Source organism: Lactuca serriola, chromosome 1, assembly GCF_051521515.1.
Source record: "Lactuca serriola cultivar US96UC23 chromosome 1, Lser_US96UC23_V15, whole genome shotgun sequence".
Classification (NCBI taxonomy): domain Eukaryota; kingdom Viridiplantae; phylum Streptophyta; class Magnoliopsida; order Asterales; family Asteraceae; genus Lactuca; species Lactuca serriola.
In genome coordinates this window covers 33,149,376-33,176,398 of record NC_136408.1, presented here as the reverse complement: position 1 = coordinate 33,176,398, position 27,023 = coordinate 33,149,376, and the positions used below count along the sequence as shown (strand labels likewise).

Sequence of the window (27,023 nt, the reverse complement as noted above, 5' to 3'; positions counted from 1 at the left end):
TAAAATGTGAGCCAGGAGGCTCCTTAAATAGTTGAAGGATCTAGGGTTTAGGGGAAACCCTAGTTATCCTTTGCTTAGGGCCTAAGCAAAACCCAAGGGCCTTATCTTGGACCCTTTGGACGAATTCTCTAGGGTTTCCCCTAGGGTTTTTGTCCACCTCCTTCCAAGGGGGTTATGGATCCTTCCATTCAACTATCAGTTAATTGCAAACTAGTCCCTGCACTTTATAATTAATACTTTTAACCCCAAAATTAATTATGACTAATTTATGGCTAACTATTAATTAAACATAATGATTTCTAATTAATATATTAATCTTTTAACATATTAATAGATTCATTTATTAATCTCATAATAAATTAATATCTCTCCTTTCATAATTTCCTTGTCTGGTTGCTAGGTTTGAGGGCAACCCAAAAGGACTGTACTGCTATCAATTGAAGTACATACCAATTATAGTTATGGGCTTAGACACCTAATCCAACAGTTAGGGTATCATCGGATGAATACGTAGTTACAACATCGCCTGAATCTCGTAATTCGTCACCTACAGGTTATGAGGCTGCTAGTGTTTCCACAGGGTTGTCTATAATAGTCCGTGGTCACCATCTACACCCTGGTAGATGACTACATCTCCGAATTGTCGAACAAGGTTATAATATCTTTCATCCTACATCACCGATTCCTCATCACCTAATTATCATCACCTTCCTATCATCACATATATCTCATCATTTTATTTTATCACACATCAACTATTTCATCTACCCATGTTTTATCCCAACATATTTGTAGATATAAAATTAATATACCGTCTAAATCTTTTAAAACATGTATAAAATCGTTCATCCAGCATAGACAACAAGTATTCAAATAATATGCACACATAGCACGTAATTTATATAAAATACTTAATATCTATGTGTAAGATGAAAGTAAATATCCACTCACTTGGTAAGGTGGTGAAGTGGCACTTCGTTATTCTTAAAACAATTATCCCCTGACGAAACATAGTATCATTACCACTAGAGTTTAGTATAACGTTTAACAAGACTAATTAATAGTCTAACTATTATTACTATTATATAAGCGTTAAACAATACTTATATAACCCATAATAATAGCCCAAATACTCCTTATAAGGTCCCAATAGCATTACGATATCGAAACATAAGTTATACTAAAGATAGGGTAGGCATATCTCACTTACAACGAGTTTTCTCGAAAAACGGGCTTCGTTGGAGCAGCGTTTCCAAGCCAAAAGCCTCTTTTCTCGGGACTTCGGGAGCCTTGGGGCTTCCTTCGGATGCTAGGGGGTTTACCTAGGCTTTTAGGGGGGGGGGGGTAGGGGCTTTAGAGAGAGAAACTAGAGAGAAAAAGAAGGGTTTGAAGGTGTGAGGAAGTGAGGGAACCCGACGCCTCTATTTATAGGGGTGATGACAGATGGACTCGCCGAGTAGGAGGACCTACTCACCGAGTTGGGGCATGTGGCAGCCTTCTGGTGGTGCCACGTGTCCAATTCTGGTGGTGCCACGTCACCCCCTATCGCGTATCAGCCTTCAAATTTAGAAAAATCATAACTCTCGCATACGAGCTCCGTTTTCGACGTTCTTTTTTTCAATGCATAGTTAAAATCAATATCTACAACTTTCATTTAGAATCTGTCGGCTAATTCTCGAATGATCTCAAATTTAACAGTACGAGGCGTTTAGACTGTTAAATGATTGCGAAGAGTTCGTAACTCCTTCATACGAACTCCGTTTTCGTCTATCTTTTTTACATTTGAGTTTCTGTTAATGAGATCTTCGACTCTCATTTAGGTCGCGTAAGCCAAAAACCGCTCGAACTAAAATTTGAGTTTCGGGTCGTGCACTTCTATGCCAAATCTTAGAAAATTCATAACTTCCTCATACAAAATCAGATTTGGGCGTTCTTTTTTTGTATGTTCTCAGTTTAACATATTCTACAACTTTCATTCAGATTGCTAATGCTAAAAATCACTCTATCGTAAATTCACTATTTACGTCTCCCGGTGCCGTGTCGGTTTTGCCGTAAAACTTCGACGGGCCATAACTTCTTCGTTATAACTCGGATTTCAGCGTTCTTTATATGTACGGAACCCTTGAGACATATTCTACAACTTAGTTAAGATTATTTATTCTAAATAATATTTTGTAGAAAAGTCATTTTCAACCCATATTATCTCTAAATTGACTAGCCCGGATCTACGGGCGTTACATTTTCCCTTATATGGGTCTCGACGTTCTTAGCAGCCCAGATGGCAGATTTCAAAGTGGTTGCTTGGTTGACCATCGGACCAAAGCCCGCTGGTAATCCACGGGCAAACTTGTTAACCTTGGAGAATTCAGTTGGAACCAGATAATGAACAAGCTTTATCTTCTCCATAAAACTAATAGCGTACTCGGTGACGCTCAATCTTCCCTTCTTCAGATTATGGAACTCATTGTTGATTTCCAGAAGATCCTGCTTAGTGTTGTATTGCATTTTCAGTTGCACTATAAAATCTTCCCAAGACATCTTGCTAGCCTCTCCCTTGGACATCGAACCGGCTAGTAGCTTCCACCAGCTCAACACTCCAGACTTTAACAGTGGAATCGTGAGAGTGGTCTTCTGTATGTTGCTACACTCGCAACTCTCGAACATTTTCTCCATATCGGAGATCCAGTCCATAACTTCCACTGGTGTCGGGTTTTTAGATAGACACGGTGGTTTGGATGCCATGAAGTCCTTGTACTTGCATCCACGTCCGTCGTTTCCTCCATCCTGGTTGTTTTACCTAAAAATTGGTGGGTTAGCTTGACCAATAATCCCACCGAAGTTTCCTCTTTCCGACTGCCCTTCATTCAATTCAGTTTGTTTAATCGGCATTGAAAGTCCTTCACGATTATGCTGAAGCAAACGTTTGGTTTCCTCCATCTGACGGTCCAACATCATTTGAATCATCTCTTATACCCCAACCATTGTCATTGGCTCATGTACTGCTGCTACCACAGCTACTTGCTTAACCATAGGTGGTCGATTCCTGTTTTCATTCACGTTTCCAGCCCACTTCTGGTTCTTGCCATTTTTTATCTATACACCGAATAAGGTGAATTTAGATCTCTATTTTGATAGACGTTCGAATCATCCTTATCACTCCGAAATGTTTACATGCTAGTTCTAATATCGTAGTCGTACTCTTAGAATCCTAAACACATAAGGTTTCCATATCCGGTCAGCAACAAACCATAGATCCGAACAAACAATATCATTTATGGCAAACATATAGCATTTAGCACATAAATTTTTTTTAGGCATCTTTCCTAAAATATACTAGTGCTCGTGTCTAAAACATGGCAGACATTAATCTCACAATCTTCACTTAACATTATAAGTTTAAGTCTAGAAATCCTACAAATTTCTAGTTCGCTTAAACTAATGCTCTGATACCAATGTTGACATCCCCAATTTCACGGCCAGAAAAATACCGATTTGTTTATGCTTTGTTTTAACACATCGGGCTTCTCGCGGGCAGAGCTTCGGCTTGAATCTCTTATCTTCTCGGGATCTTCGGGGCCTCGGGACTCGCTTCGGGTGTCGGGATGATATCGGGGCTTCGGGGGTACTTCGGGATAGCTATAGAGGGTATCGGGAGTGAGAGAGAAGAGATGTAGCAATCAAATTCGACTGACCCTCGATTTCTATTTATAGGGCCAACATTTTGTACTCACGTCGTGATTTTCTAATGCTCACGTCCTGAGCCTAGTAGGTTACTGCGTTCGTCGTTCGTCCACTTGCTCTGGAGGGTGTCTAGTATGTGCTCATGTCGTGAACACTGTGCTCACGTCGTGAGATCTAACACAACCTCGAAGTTTGTGTTCTGAACTTCAGAAATTCATATTTTTTACATGCGAGCTCCGTTTTCGACGTTCTTTATATACACGCGTAGGTGAGATTATGCTCTACAACTCTCTTTTAGACTCCGTCGGCTAATTTTGACTTTAAATTTTATTATATTATTTTAGTAGGTCGGGACAGGAAAACTCCGTTAAGAATTCACAACTCCTTCATCTGACGTATGTCTTCGTCTGTCTTTTTACCGTTGGACTACTATCGATGAGATCTTCAATTCTCGTTTAGATCGTTTTGGCTAGAAAGCACTCGATTTCATATTCGAACTTCGGGCTGGATACTACTAAGCTGAAACTTAGAAAAAATCATAACTTCCTCATATGAAGTCAGATTTAGACGTTATTTTTATGCACGTTGTCGGTTTAACATATACTACGACTTTCATTAAGATCGCTAAGGCCAAAAATTGCTCTAACGTAAATTCACTATTTACGTCGCGCTGTGTCGTGCCGGTTCTGTCGCGAAACTTTGACAGGTCATAACTTCTTCGTTATAACTCGGATTTCGGCATTCTTCATATATCCGGAACCCTTGTCATGACCACTACAACTTAATTAAGATTATTGATTCTAAATAGTCTTTTTATCAAATAGTCACTTTTGATGCTTATCGTCTCTAAATTGACTAGCCCGAATCTACGGGCGTTACATGTTGTTATGTAATGTTATGTGTGGTTGGGTTGAGGCGGACCAGTGGAGACTGAAGGCCAATAGATCCAGGGCAGCCCGAATAGACATTGATGGAATTCTTTAAACTTCTATAAATTAAGGAAAGTGGAAACGAAGTAGAGTTCTTTTACGGTTCCAATTATCTTCTTTCTGAATGTTCTATGAAAAAAAGAGGAAACGTTCGAATCATAAATTTAAAGGAACGGTTATGTTTGAAACTTCCCATTAAGAAGGAATGGAATTTGTGTGTCCTCTATTCTATATAACCATGATTCAAAAGAGGAAAGTTGCAATTAATTCAACGACAAGGATCATAGGAAACGAAGATTACCCTGAGTATTTTGAGATGGTAAAGTCAAATGTTTGACTCTACACCGAGTACTTGAATGATAAAACTCCAAATACATCCAGTTTGTGGTTCCTTGATGAGTGATGTGGTAAACACATTTGTATGGTATCGTAGGATCTATAGGAAAGAAGGAAGCTTAGCATCAAGAGCTAAATCTAATCATTGGAATGGACAGGTGTCACATGATTGAGGATTTTGAGCTTATGCTTAGTAATGGAGTTAGGATAGATCTAGTTACTTTATATTACTCTTAAGAGATGTAAAAAAAACAAAATTTCATTTTATGCATTGTATAAACATGAATATCAATTTTCATTTCATAATGGAAGGGTGACAATTCTGGTTTATAAAGATGGTTTATGTTTAAAACTTCTTATTGCAACAGACATTAATGAAACTGTAGTTTGTGTTTCTAATAACAACAATGATGACTTGAGTATTGATTCCTATAATAGTTTAGATATAATTGCACCAACGCCGACCTAGTAGTTTGTATATACGGTTACATGATAGTATGTTGTTATGCTGTAGAGATCTATTATATTTGTATCATAGTATATATGATGATGTTATGCTTAATGATCTGTAAGATCTGTCTGGTTGTCTATTGACTAGTTATATGTCATGTGTTGCATATGTATGATGCTATGCTTAGTGATTTGTATGTATGGTTGGGTTGAGACTGTATTGCTCTGTGTTGCCAGTCAACAAATCCGATAATGTTTATATCGATATGTTGTTATGTGTGGTTAGGTCGAGGCGAACCAGCGGAGACTGAAGGCCAAGAGACCCAGGGCAACCCTGATAGACTGAAGGCATGCGAGGCGCACCAGTCAGGCTGAAGGTCCGGAGAACGGTCCAGATAGGCTGAAGGCCCGGTGAGGCGGTCCAGTCATGTTGAAGGTTTTGTGAGTGGTCCAGGTAGTCTGTAGGTTGACGCGGCATTCCAGTCAGGCTGGAGGCTTTGTATGCGTGCTGTTTGTTTGTTATTATGTTTATGTGGTGGTATTTTGAGGGATTCCACTAATCTTCGTGCTTACAATTTCAGTTTATTTTTTCAGGTGATTTAGATGATTGTGGCGAGGCAAATGCGTGACCGTACACATTCTTGGTTTTACTACTGATTGGATATTGAGAGACTTTGATTTTAAATAATGTTTTGGAAACAATGATTCTTAAAACACTTTTATTAGTAAATGGATTATTTTGAAAGGTTTAAATTGGTTGTGATTTTCGAGGCGCTACACAATATCAGTTAAACACCGAAAACAACAAATTGTTAAAACATATCGAAATAGAATATTTCGTAGAAATAGATAAATGGAAGTGGTTTTGTTTTATACACCAACTATGTACAATGAAGAGTTCATATTCCGGTAGTTAAAAACATAAAGGAATTCAAAACTAAACAGAACAGTGTCAATAATATAAGAATAATAACTTGCGTGGTTAAAAAAGAAGGATTGAAAGACAAATCAAAACAGTAACACATGAGCAATTTCGACATCGAATTCAGATTTCCAAGACTAAATCAATGGAAACCGAATTACAATTTTATCCATTATCACAAGGAAATTCCAATCTCAATGAATCTAAATTTCAGTAAAGAAACCTCATATCCATATATACCAGTTAATAAAGTATAATTATTATAACAATCTAAGGACGTAAGAGAATCAATATGAGAAAAGAACCTAATAATTGGATATTCGATAGAAACAGATTCGATGAGGCTCTTTGATTGTCAGGTGAACAACAATCCCGTTATTGAGATTGATCTGAACTCTCTTGTTATATTTCATCAAAAACCTATACAATCAAAATCAACCAAGGACTAAAAGGAAAAATACTCAAAGCATTGCATAAGAAACCTACAATCCTCAGAAAAAGTTCAAATAATCAGCAGAGACCGTTGACACTTACTGGACAAGCTTCATTGTCGGTGTGAATGCATAAATGACACGTGAGAGAACAATTATTTAATCGTTTGCCGAAGAACGCAAAAGGAAAGAGCAAATTTGTTGTTTTAGGGCTTTCACACGAGAGAACGATTGTCTAATTGTTGTATATTATACATGTTTTGTAGTCTGTATTTAGGGCCTACTCCCGGCCAACTAGAAAGGCGGAGATGCGAATCGGCCGTCGGAGCTGAGCCGAATATCGATCGTCGGTGACGCTCAGAGAACGTGAGGCTGTGATGAAGGATATATCGTATGGTTTGCCAACACCGCCAAAAATATCGATTTCGACATTCACCTTCCTTGATTTCAGAGACAGTTGACGTAGGAGAATATCGACTTTCGGACTTTGGTTCTGGATTGGGAACAAACAACAATGAAGTTGCGAGAGAAAGAGTGACGACGAGACGATCGAGGGATTTGGGAGAGGAAGAGGGCATCAATTTATTTTAGGAGAAAGATCTGATTTTAGTACCATAAATGCCCTTCAATTAATTTCAATCCCATACCCCCATGTTTAATTTCTTCAAATATTTACAAAATGCCACAAAACATCTCAACCTTCTGTTATTTTAATCTAACGACCCTCGTTTGGTTCTCGGAAAACTATAAGTTCTCAAATGATCATTCTTCTCTCTCCCTCTCTCTCTCTACATATATATATATATATATATATATACACACACACACACACACACATACATACATACATAGCGTGTGTGTGTCCCTACATTTTATCAAAGTTTGGCGGTAAGTATAAGCCTTGAAGCCATGGTGGAAGAGGGAGGAAACGTTTAGGTTGCGGAAAGATGGAGTGTTTTCCGGAAAAATTTGCCAAGAAAAATGAGAATTTTAAAAATGCGTTTAGTTCGTTTATTTTTCTAAAATTTTCACAAAAAATGAAAATTTTCCGTTTTCTAAAACTATAAAGAAGTTGGAAATTTTTAGAAAACCATAATCCTTGTTTTCCACATTTTTTTAATTCCAAATTTTTTCTAAAATATAAACACACCCACTCTCACCTCTACCTGCCCCCACCTTAACACCCCAAACCCACCCACTCCCAAGTCCATCCCCACAAACACATACACACACACCCTACCCATAAACACACACACAAACCACCCACCCCTACAAACACACACCTACCCCAACCCTACCCCCACCCCCACACACAACTACAAACACACACCTACCCACCCCCACCACCACCATACAAACACACACACATCCATACCCACCCCAAAACACACCCACCCACCCCCATAAACACACACCTACCCTCCCCTGACCTACACACACACACACAACCACAAGCACACCCTCGCCCCCAACACCACAACCACAAACAACCATCCATCCACCTAGCACCACCACCACAATCACCGACCTACCATCGCCATCACCCGCCACTGCTACCCTATCACAAACATCACCACCACCACAACCACAATTGCCGCGACCACCACCACCGCCTGTCATCACCACGATGACAACCACCACCACCGTCGTCATCATCGACAACACCACTGCCTCCCGCAGTCCCGCCGCTGCCCCCACCCTCACCCTACCACCGCTACTGTTTTCTAAAAATGAAAATCGATATAAATATACATATCTAAATGCATTTTCTAACTTTTCTAAGACTGAAAATGAATTTTTTTTTTTAACTAAACACATTTTCTAAATTTTCAAATGAAAACCGAGAACAAAAAACAAAAAATTGAAAAGGAAAAACGAAAACAAAAAATAAAAACCGTTTTTTAGCAAATTGAAAAACATAGAGACAAAACCAAACCAAGGAAGAGAGGAGGGAACGCTTACGCACAATAAGCCTTTTGACCTCGTTTGTCCCCAAAACCCTCTTTAGACATTCCCTTCTCTCCCGCCACTTAAAAGTTAAACTCTCTTAAACAACCCAACTGACACAGTAAAACCCTAACTATCTCTCATCTTCTCACTCTAAACCATCAGTGTTCGCATTTGAATCATTTCCAGACTGTCTGTGTTCTTCTGGTATTATGCGATGGTCAAATCTGAAGATGTCCATGAAATCGTTTTGAAACTCTCATCTGATAAGGCCAAATCCCGTGAAGTAATATTCATATCGATTATTTGTTTGATCACTATTTTTCTTTTTGTGAGGCAAAATTAAACGAACTCAATGCTTACTAAATCCATTCGACTATGTTAACACGCACATGAAGTGAATTGAGTTCGATCTCTGTTTATGCTGTGTAAATGTATATTTAGTTTGTTGTGATTTTTGTGTTTACTGTTTCAGGAAGGGATTAAGTTGTTGAATACATGGCTAGAAGGAGAAAGGTTGATTGAGTTCTGTAAATATATGGGACGCAATACATCCATGCTCAAACCTCATGAGGTACCACACGGTAAGACGATTTATGCATTGTGAAATCAATTGATAACTTGCAAAATATGTTAATAAAACCCTAGTTATTAGGATCATTCTGATCCATTCCCAGCATTGCATACTGATAATGTCAAGGTACAAATTGGATGGATTGAATTTTATCAATGAAAGTTATAGGTCCAACAAGAGCTCAGGCAACAGCAGAACATCATCTGCTCTTGGATTTTCGAAACTCTGAAATGGGTCAAACAGAATAGTGATTCCATCTAATGTTGGATATGTATTAGCTCAGCACGCACATAACATATGTCTGTTATATTGCATGCTTCTTAAACATTACAAGGTGAACTGAGGTTGGTTTTTGTTGTTGCAGCTAAAACTTGGCCTTTTCTTGTTAAATTGCTCACTGAAGCTATAAAGTTGGAGGTGTCTGCAAGTAAGAAGCGGCTGCCCAAGTTGGCATTTGCAAAGACTCTTAGAATTGTGGTACAACGAGCTGAAGATGGTATGTTTTTGTGTCAATTTCATTAGAAAACGGCTGTTATGCTACATATGTGTATTCCATTGTTTAGCCTGGCGTAGTGTCACTATTATAGCACTAGTATTGGATCTTTTTCCCAAATTAAGCTTATTAGAAGACATTCTTATATGTGATCTATGGACAGGAAAGAGTTTACATCTTCTCTCTGTGGCAAAATCACTTTTCAATCATATATGGAAGATTTTACACGATGTTCCAAGCTTTCAGTCCGAATATGGAATTATTCTACGACATCTTTTGGCAGTTAAACATCTTCAGTTTCACTTGAGAAAGAATGTGTACTCTAGTGAGTACCTTTTCAAGATCTATCATATTTTTTTTTGGAAATAATTTTTTTGGCTTTGAACTCATCTCATTGTTCTCATAATGATTTGACAAGGTCTGGTGCTTCTATACATGGAAAAGGTTGAGATAAGCTTGAGTGAACGCAGTACCGGACAATCAATTATTAAGGAGGAGGTCTTTCGGTGCATCCTCACACTTCATTCACTTCTTGATAGTCCTCCTGGAGATTTTCCTGATGATCTTCGTGTGGGAATAACAAAAGGTTTTATTGAGATTTTCTCTAATTTAAGGTAATAGCATAGATAATCAGAGCTTTTGAGATTGTTGTTCTCTTCTCAACAATACATCATATTCATATTATTATGTTATTTTCAGGGATGAGGGGAAGATTTTGCGCAAATTGGTTGAGTGTATTAATACATATTTGATTAGGGATGGTCCAAATATGGGCAGTCGATCTTTAGAAATTCATGATGCTGTGCATCAGTTTCTTTTTCGTGTTTGGGTAACAACTCATGATCGTGGTCTGAAGGATGCACTTGTTTTATACGCAAGGTTACAATTAAAGTTAGCAAGAGGAACTACTGATGGCAGTGTTTTATTGGAACAACTTTTGGATATAATAGGAAAGGAACTAGATCAAATTAGTACCTCCACTACCAGTCTGCCATGGTAAGTTTTGTTTCTTAGTTTTAAGTACTTCACTGTCACCATCATCTTTACTGAAACTTTAATTTATTCATGGTAATGCAAATTATAGGAATGATACAACAAGGGATGATAAGCGAGGTACATTAACAAACTCACAATCCAGTTTGATGGATCTTGCAGCTATTGTCTTTTGTCGGGTTAGTAATGTACAATCTAATTGCAAGTTTTAGACATGTTTAAGGTTCAATAAAAGTTACAAGTTGTGAAAGTTTTTTTCAGGCATGCCTTGTTTCGTTTAAAGCGCCTGTAGCTGATAAACGAGCTAAGAGGGAGAATACTGTTGTCTATTTAAACGAACAAATCATCAAAGGGAAGTGGTCTTGGTAAGTTCTGAAAAAGTGCACAATGACATATTATATAAGAAATATAAATGTTGATTGTTTTATTCTACGTTATTGCCTTATGTTTCTGTTATTAGTTATAAAGTTATTATTTGGTTTGAGGGTTTTGCTTCTATGACAGGAATGCAGCATTTTGCTTCCTTATTCGCAACTACTCTAGTCGCATTAAGCATGAACATTTCATATACTGGTTTGAAGGATTATCCACAAACTTTGAGAGGTAAGTATTCTGAATTTGTTTTATGCCCTATTGTTGTATTATCTTATCTAAACACACACAAACTTTGTGGGTTTATAATTTATTGCAGAATAATGAACAAAGCAACCATGGAGCATGCTTATGATGGTCTTCTGTGGACTCTACGGTATGCTGTCAAATTTCTTGTGGTTGCTTTTAGATGATTGAAATGTCACAGTCACCAATCTACTATATTTATCTTGATTCTCTATATTCTTGTTATATGAACTCTTACATTTGTCTATGGGCATTTGTAGGAGTCTTCAAGGACTTTCATCAGTACTTCTACGTCCTATTTATGGAGTGGAGTGCTCAGCAAAAGTGGAATTTACCAATAATCAGGTGTCGTGCTATTTCTTTTCATTTGGATGTCTGTAAAGTTATAGCCGACTAGTAATGTGGACAGCTGGAAATTGTTTAATGCATGCATATTGACAATGTTTTTAGGGACACCCCTTGCAAGCTATCACATCTTTCTAGAATTTGGAGAAACCTTAGATTGAAATCATGTTGAAGTGTTTTTCTTACTCTTCCAGAGTTACAGTCATTAAGCATGAACTTAGTTTTGTAAAAATTGTAGTTATACAGAGGCTGGCATACAATATGGAACACTCTACTGCGTGGTTTACCAATGTTCAACAATGTTACATCAGTTGTAAGTATTTCATTTGATTACCACACCTACCTACAAACATGAAGCACACGTAACGTATACCTTTCTCTTTGGTTTATTCAGGCAGATGCTGCTCTTATACTCCTTGGAAATATTAATTTGAGTGTAAGCATGCTGTTCTAATAAACTATTGGTATTTTCTTTTTATTGATATTTTCTTAACATAGGGGGGATTATTTGGTTTAACTTTGGAGACTTTCGGTTTTGCATTTTGCTTTCAGGATCCAATGAACAACTTTATTGTAGCTCATGATGTATGGGATCTTCGGTTGTTTAAAAATTCTCCATCAGTGTAGGTTAACAATGAATATTGATACCTTTGTGAATCACCATGTTTCTTTATCATTATCATGTTTTCATAAATGTGCTGTTATAATGATGATCAGGTCTCTTTTACGCTTCATATCAGGTTACTTTTCAAAGAAAGGATCCCATGTAAGTTGTTTTTTTTTTTTGAGATATATTAAATATATCATATATTATATACCCTCATTACAAAGATAGTTACTATCACCTCAAATAGCTTGTTAACATTTTTGCCACCATCACTCTTACCTTTTTTGCTTTTGTGTAGGGTGACATGCAGGACGTTTTACATCTGAGAAAAGATCTCTTAAGGACGGTTATGGGCTTACTTAACTGGAAGGTTTGTATGGCAATTCTTACATTTCTGTGGTTGATACACAAAGTGAAAATATTAGGGCTCTTAAAATGCTGTGTGAAGATTAATTACTGGTACCATCTTATTTAGGGACATATGGTGCTCAATGAGCATACAGTTGTACTGTTGCCAGCAGCTGTATTTTCTCTTTGTGCTGGTTCCTCTTGCTTTACAAATTGTGATAAAGGATGTTCTTTGGCTCATCTTCTTGTAGATATCCCTGTAACCATTGATGACAGCATTGAGGTATAATGAATATTGTTTTCCTATTCTGTATGCTGATCTTTCACTACTTCCAGATGCAAAAAAATTGAATATTCAAATTTCATGCAGGTTGAAAAACTAGAGCAGGAAAGTTCACATGATTTGTTCGATTGCTCTGTGGAAGTGCTTGCTGAAGTTTTTCTCGATTCTCATTCAGAGGTTGCACTTGCACTTGCTCTGTTTTTTTTTTCTACAAAAATGAATTTATATTGTGGGATTGGAGAAATATTTATATAATTTTATTGTTTTTCAGGTAGCCCAGGCTCCGAGCCATCAGAAGGTTCGTCTCCCCCGTCATTTAAGGGACTCACTGCTTCATGAAACGGAGCTCGGAATTCTTGAGGTTTTGGAAAACAAAGAGATTGAGAAAATGATTCTCTCAGATATTTTCTTCAGATGTGCTCTTTTGTCAAATTTCCTGTATGGTTCGTATGTTACAAGGTATTTTTATTTTCCAGCCTTGGTGAATTTTATTTAAAATATAAAAGCAAATTTTAGCAAATCATTTTGTTGCATTAGGTTGAAAGAAGAAAACGTTTCTTTCTTCTCCGAAGTTGGTCAGTACATGTTAGAAATGCTGAGTCATGCTGTTTCAGTGATTGAAAAACGTTCCAGTGATATTCAGTGTGGTAGTCATGGCTTAAATGCTGGTCTTGAGGGCATGGACTCCATTCAAACTTCTTTAAAATGTTTTATTGGTTCCCCCTTCTTTAGCTATCAAGATGGTGATGGTGATTGTACGTTTTATAATGATATTATCTGGTCAACCAAGAGATTTTTGAAGGCTCTGACTAAACTATATGAAGGAGTTTCTGATGGCACACGTAATCTTCAGTCTGAGATAGATCAATCAGATTGGCCAAATCGCAATAATATGACTGTCTTGGATGCAGAGCTTGATGAAATTGATGATTTAGAAGATGATGTTGATGTTATGAGTAGTGGTGGAGAGAATTCTCGAGTGTCTCCTACTGTTAAATGGAAGCTGGAAATTATATCATTAATCTCAAGCTTTTTTTCGGTTCTTCCAGTCGACACATGGGATGTTTTGTTCAATTTGAGGCGAACAGAAAGTGATCAAAGGGTAAATATCCTCTTGATTTTTTCAAACATAAACATAAACATAATACTACTAATAATAATCTAATATTGACCTTGATATTGATCCAGCTGATGGAATGCCTTATGCTTAACCTTTGTGAACATCCTTGCTGGTCCTCTTGTCAAGGGTTTTCTGACATGGTACTCTCCTGTAAATATCTAGTGACAATATATATTTCTTTTGTCTAATTTTTTTCATTGATATGTGGTTTTGCAGGTTTTATCACTGGACAACATGGTTGATAGGCTTTCTGATGTTAAGCTTCAGCCAACTAAGATACTGACCGCTATATGTGGCCTGTTACAGACTTTGATGTCAAACAAAGTTACAAAGGAAAAGAATCTCGGTCATTCTATAAAATCAGGATTATCTGAACAGGTTGGTTGCATCTGATGTATGACACTGAAGTTTACAATGAAACAGGCTAAACAATTAATAAATACCAACTTTGTTAAATTTTTGTTAATGTTTTACAGGTGGCATCACAAACTTCCATGGAGCTAATTCTAGAGGACGACTCTCAGAGTTTGGTACCACTGGGTGATCTTGTTATCAAAATTGCAGAAAATGACCAATTTGATTGGTTAGGTCGTGTGAAGCTCATTGATTGCATATGCAACTTTATATTACATAGTCCTCAAATCGGTCAGGTGCTTATGCTTCACTTTGTGTGATAAATATAAAATTTTCTTTCTAGTTAGTACCTTTAGGGTTTAGGCATAATCATCACTCTCATTCTGATCATCTATTTGTTGACATGGTTTCTGTTGTGTATATATAAAATAGGCCATGGTTGAGAAGCTGCTACTTATGCTCCGAGATCCTGATTTCCGTGTTCGATTTTCCCTAGCAAGAAGAATTGGTGTTCTTTTCCAAACGTGGGATGGCCATGATGAGCTCTTCCAGGACATACTGTATGTTTTAAAGCATAGTGTATTTTTTTAATATATTATTTTCTAGCAATTTTCTACATAGTGTTAGGATCAAGCTTGCACTTAGAAAAAAAAGATTTAACTAGCAAAAAGAGTCTTGATATCGGCCAGGTTCTTGGATGAAGAAACCTTTTTGTACTTTTATGTCCTTAAGTTTTTTGATACTGAGAATGACCTCACCTCGTATACACCGTTTTAGCTTCCGATGTCTAATATCAAGTACAGAAGAGATTAAATTCCTGATTATGTTTCTCCATGTTCCAGGTCAAATTTTAGTGTAAAATTGGTGGTGTTATTTAAGGATAAGCTCGTTAAATCCAATGAGGTTTTAGCTGCTGGTCATCAACCACGCCCTATCATGGAAACCATCATTGTAACCCTTGTGCATCTTGCCCTGCACAGTGAGAAAATTGAGTTGGAGGTATTTAAATCCTTTTAAATTTTATTGAACATCTTTTCTTGTGAAAAATATTCACCATGTGTTGTTTTTTCTTATCTGACTGATTTAATTTTTAGTGAGGCATTACAAATGCAAATTTATGTAGAAGATGTGTATTCTGTAATAGTCATCAAGTTTTTGGACTGATTTTTCTTTGGTGGGGATCTGTATGCTTCTGTTGACCTTTTTAATTTCATGCAGGCTGTTTTTATGATCTGTGTTATTGCTGCTATTGATTCCTCCCAAAGGTACTATTCTTGTACGTCTTTGCTGACCAACCAAAGCCTATATACTTACTACAATCATTTTACTGCAGGGAACTGGTTGCTGCTGTACTTGACAACCTATCTAAAAAACTACAATACAACTCCAGATCCGAGGTTTTTTTTTCAGTCTATCTTTAATCCTTATCTCACTAGCTTATAGTACAGATTGATATTGATTGTGTCATTCACGGACAGAACTGAGCCATCCAGACTTGTTTGTTTTTTGAATAACTGGAAGTAGCTGTTTTATGAGGTTATTATACATCATGGTGATTGAATTTAGTATATGAATTTTTTGCAGTACATTGGAGAGCTTATTGCACCAATTATTTTCTTCTGGGTCCAGTGTGGTGTAAGCTTGGCTGCATTAGTTGAGGTAATATTAACATAACTATTTAATGGAAGACATTATTGGATGTACATTTAATCTCATTTGGTATTTGCAGACACGTGAACTTTTTGTTCTCAATGTGGAAGCTAGTAATTTCATTCAATATTGTTGCCGTTGGCTTCTTCCAGCTTTGGTTTTGCATAACGATGTTTCCAACTTGAACTGGGTTGCCAAGGTGGGATCTTTTAATATGCTTGAAACTTCATATTATTATTATTTGTTTTTACAATTTTGATGAATGATTGGCTTTATTTCGTTTGAGCTGACATCATTTCTGCATGCAGGTTTCCGGTCAATCTTCTGCAGCACTTATCAAGAATCACTTTGTACATATCTTTTCAGTTTGTATAGCATTACATTGCAGCAAAAGGTCTGGGTGGGAATCTGGAACAGCAGCACTTCAGAGCTCAATATTAAGTATCTCTGGGTTATCTGAGAAGGAGCGGGACACCCTTATTAAGAGACACATGGTTTGCTATTCTACCTTTAATACACAAGCTTAGTTATGCATAACGGAGTAATTTGTCAATGGATTTACTCAAACTGTAACACTTGCTGTTATCTAATTGCAGGTTTCTATTGTCAGTTACATTTTATCACTTGCTTCTCGATTATCAGAACCTGCATTGCCTTTCTTTACCAAGGATACCATTCAACGTGCTATTCAAACAGTTGTTGATGGTTTCTTGAACATGTACGTTGCCTTCTCGTAACATTTTCAAATGTGTGTTCTTCCAAGTATCAAGTTATACTGCCTAACCGTTATGCTATTATATTTTGTAGGGAAGAAGCTCCTTGCAGCATGGTTGTAGTGGACAAAATCAACATTTTTCGCCCCGATAGAGTTTTTATGGTGATTATATATTTTCATGTTCTCATTATCTTTTCTTGCACCTTATGACATTGGCTTTGTATTGTGCAGTTTATACTTGAAATGCATCATAAAGTTACAGCGTCTATTCACCATAGGCACAGATGTAACAGGTTGTCTGGTATTGAGGTGCTTGTTAATGTTCTTGGACATAGAGCTGCAGTACCAAGCACTTCCAAGTGAGTTCAGATCAACTTGTCCCTTGTACTCCAAATGTGTTCTACTCACTAAAATTTCCATAATGATTCTGCAGTTATCTTTTCACCTTAGTGGGGCAATTCATTGATTATGGTCCTTTACAAGACCAATGTTGTCAGATTATCTCTGCATTGCTCAAAACTCTTAAAGACAACCAGTCTAAATATGGTATTGATGTGCTTGGTGAACAACTTCAGGTTTATCTCTCGTTTTCCTACATTATCTTCTTTACTGGTTATTATTATATGCCATCATTTTGACCTTTTCTGAATTCGGCTGTTCTTTGTTGCAGTTTCTGGTATCAAAGCTAGTTGATTCTTGTATACCCTCTAAATCTGATATTAAACATTCCCTCACTCATCCATCGGAGGCTTTGTCACTGCTTCATGAGCTTGTTGTGGATTCTGATCCATCTCTTCATAAGCATATCAAAGTACATTTTTTCAGTTTTGACTAATTAGAAAATTTTCATTGCTGCTTAGAAGGCTTTGAATTACAATTGGCAAGTGTGCTATTTCAGGAACTTCCCCCCTTTCCTGAATTTGATATATTTGATAGACTATGCAAGTTTCATCGCGAAGTGTGCCAAGATTACTCTGCAAGAGACCACTTATTAGATGTAAAATTTCATTTCCTTGAGAATGTGTGGATATATTAGTTTTTTTAATAATAGTAAAATTCTGTTGCTGGCTATCTTTTCATTCCTAAAACTTTTGTCTGCCTTAATGTTTTTTTTATTTTTTTATTTTTTTCAGTTTGTGGGAAGATCTAGTCATCTTCCACCACGGCTGGTTATATGCAGGTGATTTTTCTTTATTTGATTATAAACTTCTATAGTCTAAAAATAGAAATCTGTGAGAATTTATATCTATTGCTCAGGTCAAATCAATGTATGACACTTTTCTTGCAGTCTCAAAGCTTTGCACAGTATCATGTTCACGGGGTTTGAGCGTCAAAAGAATGCAGAACAGTTTTTTGGAGATGCATTTTGGCAATATGATGATGAAATTGTACGTGCGGTTTGGACTCTAGTTCGAATGGCCAGTTCAGATGCATCAAACAGTTTTGGAGCATTTGTTTCTGATTTTTTATCAATGGTATCAGTTTTAACTTCCTTCTATTTTCTTTACTCACCACATCAACTGATAGAGAGTTGTTTCATGTATTTGGTGATTCTGTTTTCAGATTGGTATTGGGGATCCACATCGTGTTGTTTTCCATCTTCCTGGAGAGTCAAACCGGATACACATTTGCAAGCCTCTTTATTCGGATGGTGGTAGTGGCTTCAGTTTTCATATGGATTCAGGTTTATCTGAAGAGCTCTTAATTGCAGTGATGCAGCTTTTGAAGAAGTATTTGATGGATGAATCTGTCGAGATAATTGAGATGGCATCACAAGCATTACGTGTAAGTCAGCTATTAAAAGCATTTAGTTTATTTTTATCTTTTATAAATTTATTAACACATACCCTGCCTTCGACCAGGGGATACTTTCAACTGAAAGGGGTCACCGAGCTTTACTATCACTTGATTCTTACGAGAGGTCTATACTTGAGGTAACAACAAACATTTTTCATTTCACTATATCTTTCTGTAAGTTAGAAGTCTTATTTGGGTGTTAGTAACCTGTGTATATTCGTTATATGATCTCGATTGGGATGTCTTCACACAGAAGCTCTTGTAATCCATTATTTATTGCTATAATTCAAATTCTATTTCTATTTCTATATTATTAGTTACATGAATGCTTCTTTTAATTCATATTGACTCGTTACAAATATGGCTGCTTCATTGAAAAGTGATCTAAAGTCGCTACTGATTGCGTCAGTATATGGTTGATGGGCCTTTTCTTTTGTTCATGCTTGTGTCATTCTGATCATTTGAAAAGGTGTTTTCAGTGTCTAATTCTTCTTTACATGTAGGTTCACTCCAAGGGTGTTAATGCAGAGCTAGTTCAGAGTTCCTTAATGGATCTAGAAAGGAAGTTCAGTGGTAAAGCCATTCCATTCTATAAGAACTCTTAATCACTTGAGAAAATATGTGTTTTTTTTCCATCTGTTAAAGTTGTTCTTAAGTTTGGTCATGTTGTCACCTATTTAATACTATTGTCAGGTCAAGCCATTACAATTGAGAAGACTTCTACATGGGAGACTCGTGACAAAACATTTGAGACATGGATCTCTCAGCTAGTTTATGCACTCATTTATTTTTGTGATGATACTATCTTAAGGTAGCATTCCTTCTTTCTTTGTAGGTATTGGTTTTACCTGTTTGTTGGGGTGTATGTGCATGCAAAGGAGGGGGTGGTGATGGCACTACTTAAGTGGGTCCCACTCTCTTTTATTATTAAAAAAATAATATATATATATATATATATATATATATATATATATATATATATATATATTTTCTCTTCGAAGTAACCATGGGTTTGCAAAATAGGTTATGCCAGGATATTGTGCTGCTGAAAGCTGAAGTTGCGGAGCTTCTTTTGTCAAATGTTATGGTCAATCTTGCAAAGAGGAAGAATTTAGACATTGATCTTTGCAAGCTGATCTCCGTGAAGGTTTATCTTGTTAAATTTCTGTGCTTAGTTGTTATGTTGACCATATAAGTCATTTAAAAATATATTTAGTGATGTGATATTAACAAGGTGATTTTGGTATATTTAATTTATATTCAGGTGGTGGAAGAGATAGTTGTTGAATCCAATAGCTTAATCAGATCAGTTCAGGTTATTTTGGATGCACTCAATGAACTTCGACTCTGTCATGTAATGGAGAGAGCTACTTCTGCTCCTTCTAAAACCGAAGGCTCAAAGGTAAATACAGATGCAACCAACAATATCCTCAGTATTTCTTTTGTTACCATATTGTTTGTTTGGTTGTTTGCATTAAAAACATAATTTTCTAAAATGAAATTGTTATTTAATTACTTCCGAGATGAATACTAAGAGTTGGTTCTGCAGCATGCGAAGTCATCTAGTTATAGCTCAAGATCTCGTTCTACACCACGTAAGGCAACAGACCATACTGCAACATCTACTCAACCACTCACTTCTACATTATGTTGGGAAAAGGTCTAGATCTTCTATGCATTCTTAATTGCTAATCATAATTCATAAATGAACATTAATTAAAGCCAGTATGATATCCACGCTCCATCCAATAGTTTACTATTATTTCATTACATTTCTCAGGTTTATTGGCTTCCCATTGACTACCTTGTTGTCGCTAAGTCAGCCATTGTGAGTTAATTTCACTTTGATGTTTATGTCTACAACTTATGAAAGATAACTGATACAAGGTTTGTCTGCTATTACTACTCTCACTTGCTTTCCTAATTAATTGACAGGGCTGTGGCTCATACTTCACTGCTGTGTTGTATGTGGAGCACTGGTGTCAAGAGCATTTTAGCTGCCTCACGTTAGGAAGTCCAGATTTTTCCCATCTAGAAATGGTACTCTTAAGTTCTTTTAGTTACTATCAGAATAATGTCTGATAAATCATTGTGGTTCATTATTACTTATTAGCCATCATTTCTTTATTGTTGTCAGCTACCACACCACATAGAAATTCTAGTTGCAGCAGTTACCCAAATAAATGAACCAGACAGTTTGTATGGGATCATCCAGTCTCACAAGGTAAATGCTACTATATCACGCACATTGTCTCTCATGTTATCTTTATCTCAATTTTTATGCATTTCTTGATTTTTTATTTTCTACACTGTATCAAATTATGTTTTTCATGACCTGCAGCTGACATCACAAATAATCACCTTTGAGCATGAGGGTAACTGGAGTAAAGCTCTTGAGTACTACGACCTACAAGTACGATCTGAGGCATCGATTGAGATGGGTAATAATAGTTCCCGTGATCAATCCTTATCTTCATCTTCCTCCAAACCAGAAGATGAAATGAAACAAAGAAAACCACACAAAGGGCTGATCAAATCTTTACAACAAATTGGTTGCACTCATATGTTGGATATGTATTGCCAAGGGCTAATGTACAAAAAAGGCCGCTTTCAGGATGACTTAGAGTTCAATGAGCTACAGGTTTGTCCAACTTTATACAACATGTGATCTTCTTTGTGTATTTTCTCTTCTTATTTCCATCTTTTTTTTTTCTTTTGTAGTGATGCTTGATTTTCCCTGTTTTGTAGTTTGAAGCTGCTTGGCGTGCAGGAAATTGGGATTTCTCTCTATTGTCCATGGACACTAATTCTCCTAAGCCAAGTCAACGGATCAGACATAGCCATTTCAACCAAAGGCTACACAGGTAATTCAATATGATTTTTTCTTTTATTAAAACTGGTACCTCTTTATTTTAACACAAAATCAAATCATTACTATGTTGCTATAGCTGTTTGAGGGCTTTCCACGAGGGAGATGTGAGCGAATTTAACCTGAACCTCAAAGAATCTAAGCAGGTACAGATGGATTAGTGTTATAGTTGGAAGAAGTAAGGCCTTCTGAAAATTTAACTTACAAGTTGATTATATTAATATCAGGAGCTTCTGTTCTCTATCTATCATGCAAGTGAGGAGAGCACAGAATATATTTATTCCACTATTGTGAAGCTCCAGGTGCGCAATTCACAATGCTTAACTTTGTCTTCATATTTGGATAAAGTCTGGAGGATTTCATTATGGTAAAAAGTAACACACTCACATGATTTAATTTAGAGAGTAATGTTTTTATGATTTTTTGTCAGATTTTCTGTCATCTTGGACTGGCCTGGGATTTGCGATGGGCATGGTTGGATGGGAAGAAAGATAATGACAGCGAGGCAGAAAGATTATTATCTGGACCTTTGACTCCCAACATGGACCAGGTACTAGTTGCAAATTGCTCATATGTTTACTTGTTCTTATTACTACTAGTATTAGTTGCCAATTGAAAATGTGTTTTATGCAGTTGTCATGGTTGGATACGGAATGGAGCTGCATTCTGAATCGTGCACAGTTACATATGAACCTGTTAGAACCATTCATGGCATTCAGAAGAGTTATGCTTCAAATTTTAAGCTGTAAGGACTGTACTGTCCAACATCTTTTGGAATCTGCATCTATTCTTCGTAAGGTATGTCATTAAACTATAATCATTTTATAAATAAGAAACTAATTATTTCTGCAAATAACAATGATCTCCATTTTGTAGGGCTCTAGATTTTCTCAATCTGCTGCGGCATTGCATGAGTTTAAGTCCCTCTATATTGGTATGGGAGGAGAAGATTCTAAACTCTATTGGCTTGGAAGGGTATGCGTTTCTATAACATCATTATTCATTACTGATCATTTTATTTTTCCTTCTTTAATATATAATTTTTATTTGTACTAGGTTGAAGAAGCAAAGCTTCTGCGGGCCCAAGGTCAACATGAGATGGCAATTAATCTTGCAAAGTACATCTCTGAAAATCGCAAAATGAATGAGGTGGCAGCAGATGTATACCGTCTAGTTGGAAAATGGCTGGCTGAAACACGTTCTAGCAAGTTAGTTATAAAATATAACTGTTAACCATATTCTCAATTTGTCTTCTTAAACATTGCAAGACAATGAAGCTAACTTTACCATTCTGCCCTTTAGCTCTAGGACTATCTTGGAGAAGTATCTGAAAAACGCGGTCAACCTTGCTGACAAACACCAGTCAACAGACAAGAAGTCAGTTGCAAGACAAGGACAAACACATTTCCAGCTTGCTCATTATGCGGATGCTCTTTTCCGTAGCTATGAGGAAAGACTCACCTCTAATGAGTGGCAAGCAGCAATGCGCTTGAGAAAACATAAGGTTGTTTATTTATACAGATTTCAATTCTTCTAATTTTTTAATAAAATGAAGTTTTGTTTGGCAATACATAACCAGAAGTCGATTTTGTAGACAAAAGAGTTGGATGCACTTTATAGGCGATTCAAGAATTCATCCAAGGCAAGCTGATGTTTTCAAAACTTTTCTTTGTCATCCATTCCATGCTCAACATTATTTCAGAAGATTTATCATTTTCTTTCATGTGTATAGGGTGATAAAACAGATTATTCAGTAAAAATACAAGAGTTGCAAAAACAACTTACAATGGACAAAGAGGAGGCTGAAAAGTTGCAGGTAGAAAACCAATCAGTCTTCAAAAAGTACAACATATCATGTGATCTTTTTCTTAACTGCATTACCTTAATCTTTCAGCAAGATAGAGATAATTTCCTCAGCATAGCATTGGAAGGATATAAGCGATGTCTAGTCATTGCCGACAAATATGACGTTCGAGTGGTATGATCTTATCCAAATGTAGTTTTTGACTTCTTTCGTGGTCAAATATGATGTACTAAACTGTAAATCCAATTTCAATCCCTTATTCGAAACAAACAAGTCAAAGATTGATTTGGTAAAAAATATTGTAATTGTCTCTCAGGTGTTTCGACTTGTATCTCTGTGGTTTGGTTTATCCACAAGACAAATTGTTGTAGATGGGATGCTCAGTACAATCAAAGAGGTACAGAAAGGACGACTAAAGCTAATTGCTATTATCAACAAGGGAAAAGATTTAAGATTTATAACTGAAACTTCTCACTTGTATTTTCAGGTGCAGTCTTGCAAGTTTATACCATTAGTATACCAAATTGCTTCAAGGCTGGGTAGCTCAAAAGATAGCCAGGGACCTAATACTTTTCAGGTTAACGCCTCATGCCTTTACTGTAATCTTTTTTCATTTCATCTTTTATTTTCTTCTAGTTCATTTTTTAGTTTTACTATATCCAGTTCGCTTTGGTTTCTCTATTAAAGAAAATGGCAATCGACCATCCATACCACACAATCTTTCAGGTACTTTGCTTTGTTCTTCAAATGAATACAAGTGTCTAGTCTAGTGTATAACATCCTGTTTTAAAAAGTATACCTCATAATTTAATTAAGTTTTAATTTCTAGCTTTTGGCACTGGCCAATGGTGATCGTGTCAAGGATAAGCAACGAAGTAGAAGCTCATTTGTGGTGGATATGGATAAAAAGTACGCTGCAGAAACGCTCTTAAAAGAGTTATCCTCGCACCATGGAGCTGTGATCAGACAAGTATGTAATTCAAATTTCCAATATTATATTATATAAACTATTTACAGGAACTTTTCATGATGGCTTGTGTGTATTATATAGATGAAACAGATGGTAGAAATTTATATCCGGCTTGCTGAACTGGAAACAAAACGAGAGGTAATCCATAAATCTCATATGGCTCATTTGTTGGATTTTTTTAATCATGTTGAAATAGATTATTCATGTTAACAGGATACCAATAAAAGGATGGCTCTCCCAAGAGAAATTCGCAGTGTCAAGCAACTTGAACTCGTGAGTAAACCATTCTTAATCCTTTTGGCACCATAATTTTGGCTTATGTGTGTCTTGGTTAAATATGCAGGTACCTGTGGTGACATCATCTTTTCCAGTTGACCCTAGTTGTCAGTATGAGGAAGGGTCATTCCCACATTTCAAAGGCTTAGCAGATTCAGTCACGTATGTCTACAAATTGAGAACCATGGCATAATCTTGTTTTTGTATTCTTGTCAGCACAACATCCTGCTAATTTGCACTTCCTATTGCTAATCTTCACAGGATCATGAATGGCATAAATGCTCCAAAAGTTGTCGAGTGTCTTGGTTCGGATGGTAAAAGATATCGACAGCTTGCGAAATCAGGAAACGATGACCTCAGACAAGATGCTGTATGTATAAAACTTATCAAGTATAACTTTATACAAGTTAAATTCTGATAAATATTATATGAGTAACTTGTAATGAAAATACTGCAGGTAATGGAACAGTTCTTTGCATTGGTGAATACTTTCTTACAGAACCACCGTGATACGTGGAAAAGAAGATTAGGGATACGGACATATAAGGTACTTATGAAGTTTATTTTTGTTTTAGATGCTCATGTTGAGGGGTGAAAAGTGTAAATTTAAACATACCAATGTTTGATGAAACAGGTGGTTCCTTTTACTCCAAGTGCTGGTGTTCTCGAGTGGGTAAATGGCACTTTACCTTTAGGTGAATATCTTACAGGAAGGTCAGTAAACATTATGTTTGATGTCTCAGGTCAACAAATTTGTATATTGATCAACTAAAATTAAAACTGTGGAGTTTTCAGTACAAGAAGTGGAGGTGCTCATGGGCGTTATGGAACAGGAGATTGGTCATTTCCCAAATGCAGGCAACACATGGCTACAGTAAGTTGATTCATGACTCATATTATTCAGTTTTAGTAATATAAAACATTACAAAAGGAATGAACTTGTATCATGTGATTGTGATTCATAGGAAAATAACAAGCGCAAGGCATTCCAGGAAGTCTGTGACAATTTCAGGTTGGTAACTTCCTAAATAGTAATATAGTTTATTGAAGTTTTGGTTTTTTATTTTGTTATTTGGTGCAGACCAGTGATGCATCACTTTTTTCTAGAGAGGTTTTTACATCCAGCTGACTGGTTTGAAAAACGACTTGCTTATACAAGAAGTGTGGCAGCTAGTTCAATGGTAGTGCAGTGTATTATTATTTATTATTCCTTTCCTTCTCTGATTCCTATCATACCAAACAAACACTACCTTATCTGATTTTGTATATAGGTTGGTTACATTGTGGGTCTTGGAGATCGACATTCCATGAACATCCTAATTGACCAAGCAACTGCAGAAGTTGTACACATTGATCTGGGTGTTGCATTTGAGCAAGGATTGATGCTAAAAACACCTGAACGGGTTCCCTTCAGGCTCACAAGAGACATCATAGATGGTATGGGAGTAACTGGAGTGGAAGGCGTTTTCAGAAGGTGTTGTGAAGAAAATCTTTCAGTCATGCGCACAAATAAAGAAGCTTTGCTCACCATCATTGAAGTATGTTTTTTTTAACGCCATTTAAAATAAAAGGGTTATTCTACTCATATATTAATATGTTATAAAATTCACTGTGCAGGTTTTTATCCATGATCCTTTATACAAGTGGGCCCTATCACCCCTAAAAGCTTTGGAGCGCCAAAAGGTAATTAAGGAATGAAACCCTATATTCTGTTTTTGCATATACATGGTATATATTGAATTTGCTATCAAGTGTAATTGCCTGATGTGTTTTTTTTTGGGGGGATAGGAAACTGATGATGATCTGGAGGCAAGCTTGGAGGAGTCTGAAGAAGGATATGAAGGAAATAAAGATGCCGCACGTGCTCTTTTGCGTGTTAAGCAGAAACTTGATGGATATGAAGAGGGTGAAATGAGAAGTGTGCATGGACAGGTAAATTTTATCTCATTCTTATCAAGTGTGGTCTGGTCTGATGGATGAATGATGTTTAAAAGTTATTTGACACACACACACTTAAAAAGAAATGAGGGCAAATTTGTTGGTGATTTAGCCACTAAACTATTATGATAATAATCATAAAAAAAATAGTTGGGTGGGGTGGTGTGGCTAAATCGATAAAATGGGGAAAGTGCATGTATTGTGGTTTTATGCATTTCAACCTTTTTCTTAATTAATTCTTTTGGCTTGGCAGGTTCAACAACTGATACAGGATGCAATCGATCCTGATCGCCTATGTCAAATGTTTCCTGGGTGGGCGTCTTGGCTCTAATGTAAGTCAACTGTACAGGGTTTTTTTTTGTACCGATTTTACCCTTGTACATCTTTTGAGGCTTTCCTTGTTGGGTGGGTGAGTACATACGTACAGTTATTCTACTTTCTGTACAGTCTACCTCTGATGTAAGCTCTGATGTTGTACCCAAGTTTTCCATCAGCATCTTCTTTGTTCCATTCAAAATGGATGTAAAGGACTTAAGGCATCTTAAATTTTTAATACTAGTCATATTTAGCTTA

At 36.6% G+C, this 27,023-nt stretch overlaps 1 protein-coding gene and 1 long non-coding RNA gene across 3 annotated transcripts; one reads left to right on the top strand and one right to left on the bottom strand.

Moving 5' to 3' along the window:
- Positions 1-6,420: 6,420 nt before the first annotated feature.
- LOC145081549 (uncharacterized) lies at positions 6,421-7,344 on the bottom strand. The gene is made up of 2 exons (XR_013696107.1): positions 6,853-7,344; positions 6,421-6,738 (listed from the first exon to the last, which is right to left on the bottom strand). It is a non-coding gene; the product is annotated as an uncharacterized LOC145081549 (long non-coding RNA).
- A 1,374-nt stretch (positions 7,345-8,718) lies between these two features.
- Positions 8,719-27,023, top strand: ATM (Serine/Threonine-kinase ATM-like protein). Of its 2 annotated transcripts, XM_079023249.1 has the most exons (77): positions 8,719-8,982; positions 9,172-9,280; positions 9,635-9,766; positions 9,927-10,088; positions 10,182-10,377; positions 10,463-10,759; positions 10,848-10,935; positions 11,018-11,121; positions 11,261-11,359; positions 11,448-11,504; positions 11,635-11,719; positions 11,958-12,032; positions 12,114-12,155; positions 12,272-12,342; positions 12,437-12,485; positions 12,625-12,696; positions 12,802-12,957; positions 13,045-13,134; positions 13,229-13,416; positions 13,495-14,059; positions 14,146-14,217; positions 14,294-14,455; positions 14,554-14,727; positions 14,864-14,991; positions 15,274-15,430; positions 15,650-15,696; positions 15,765-15,828; positions 16,016-16,090; positions 16,161-16,280; positions 16,390-16,575; positions 16,678-16,799; positions 16,889-16,958; positions 17,028-17,155; positions 17,230-17,371; positions 17,467-17,607; positions 17,695-17,793; positions 17,930-17,976; positions 18,085-18,271; positions 18,360-18,581; positions 18,659-18,730; positions 19,097-19,166; positions 19,287-19,404; positions 19,617-19,740; positions 19,858-19,995; positions 20,143-20,253; positions 20,374-20,421; positions 20,529-20,633; positions 20,731-20,817; positions 20,935-21,234; positions 21,342-21,457; positions 21,542-21,608; positions 21,690-21,764; positions 21,893-22,012; positions 22,096-22,260; positions 22,339-22,437; positions 22,519-22,670; positions 22,765-22,966; positions 23,057-23,104; positions 23,195-23,278; positions 23,357-23,440; positions 23,583-23,663; positions 23,754-23,843; positions 23,930-23,992; positions 24,096-24,236; positions 24,318-24,374; positions 24,450-24,509; positions 24,580-24,674; positions 24,774-24,882; positions 24,970-25,059; positions 25,147-25,226; positions 25,308-25,386; positions 25,478-25,524; positions 25,594-25,693; positions 25,784-26,050; positions 26,130-26,195; positions 26,301-26,444; positions 26,704-27,023. In XM_079023249.1, the coding sequence occupies exons 1-77, from the start codon at positions 8,914-8,916 to the stop codon at positions 26,779-26,781; spliced, it is 9,081 nt and encodes a 3,026-aa protein (XP_078879375.1). In that variant the 5' UTR covers positions 8,719-8,913; the 3' UTR covers positions 26,782-27,023. The 2 variants fall into 2 exon arrangements, with proteins under 2 accessions (XP_078879375.1, XP_078879376.1); XM_079023250.1 differs by lacking the exons at positions 8,719-8,982; positions 9,172-9,280; positions 9,635-9,766; ... (5 more) ...; positions 11,261-11,359; positions 11,448-11,504 and having other exon boundaries at positions 11,640-11,719; positions 11,966-12,032.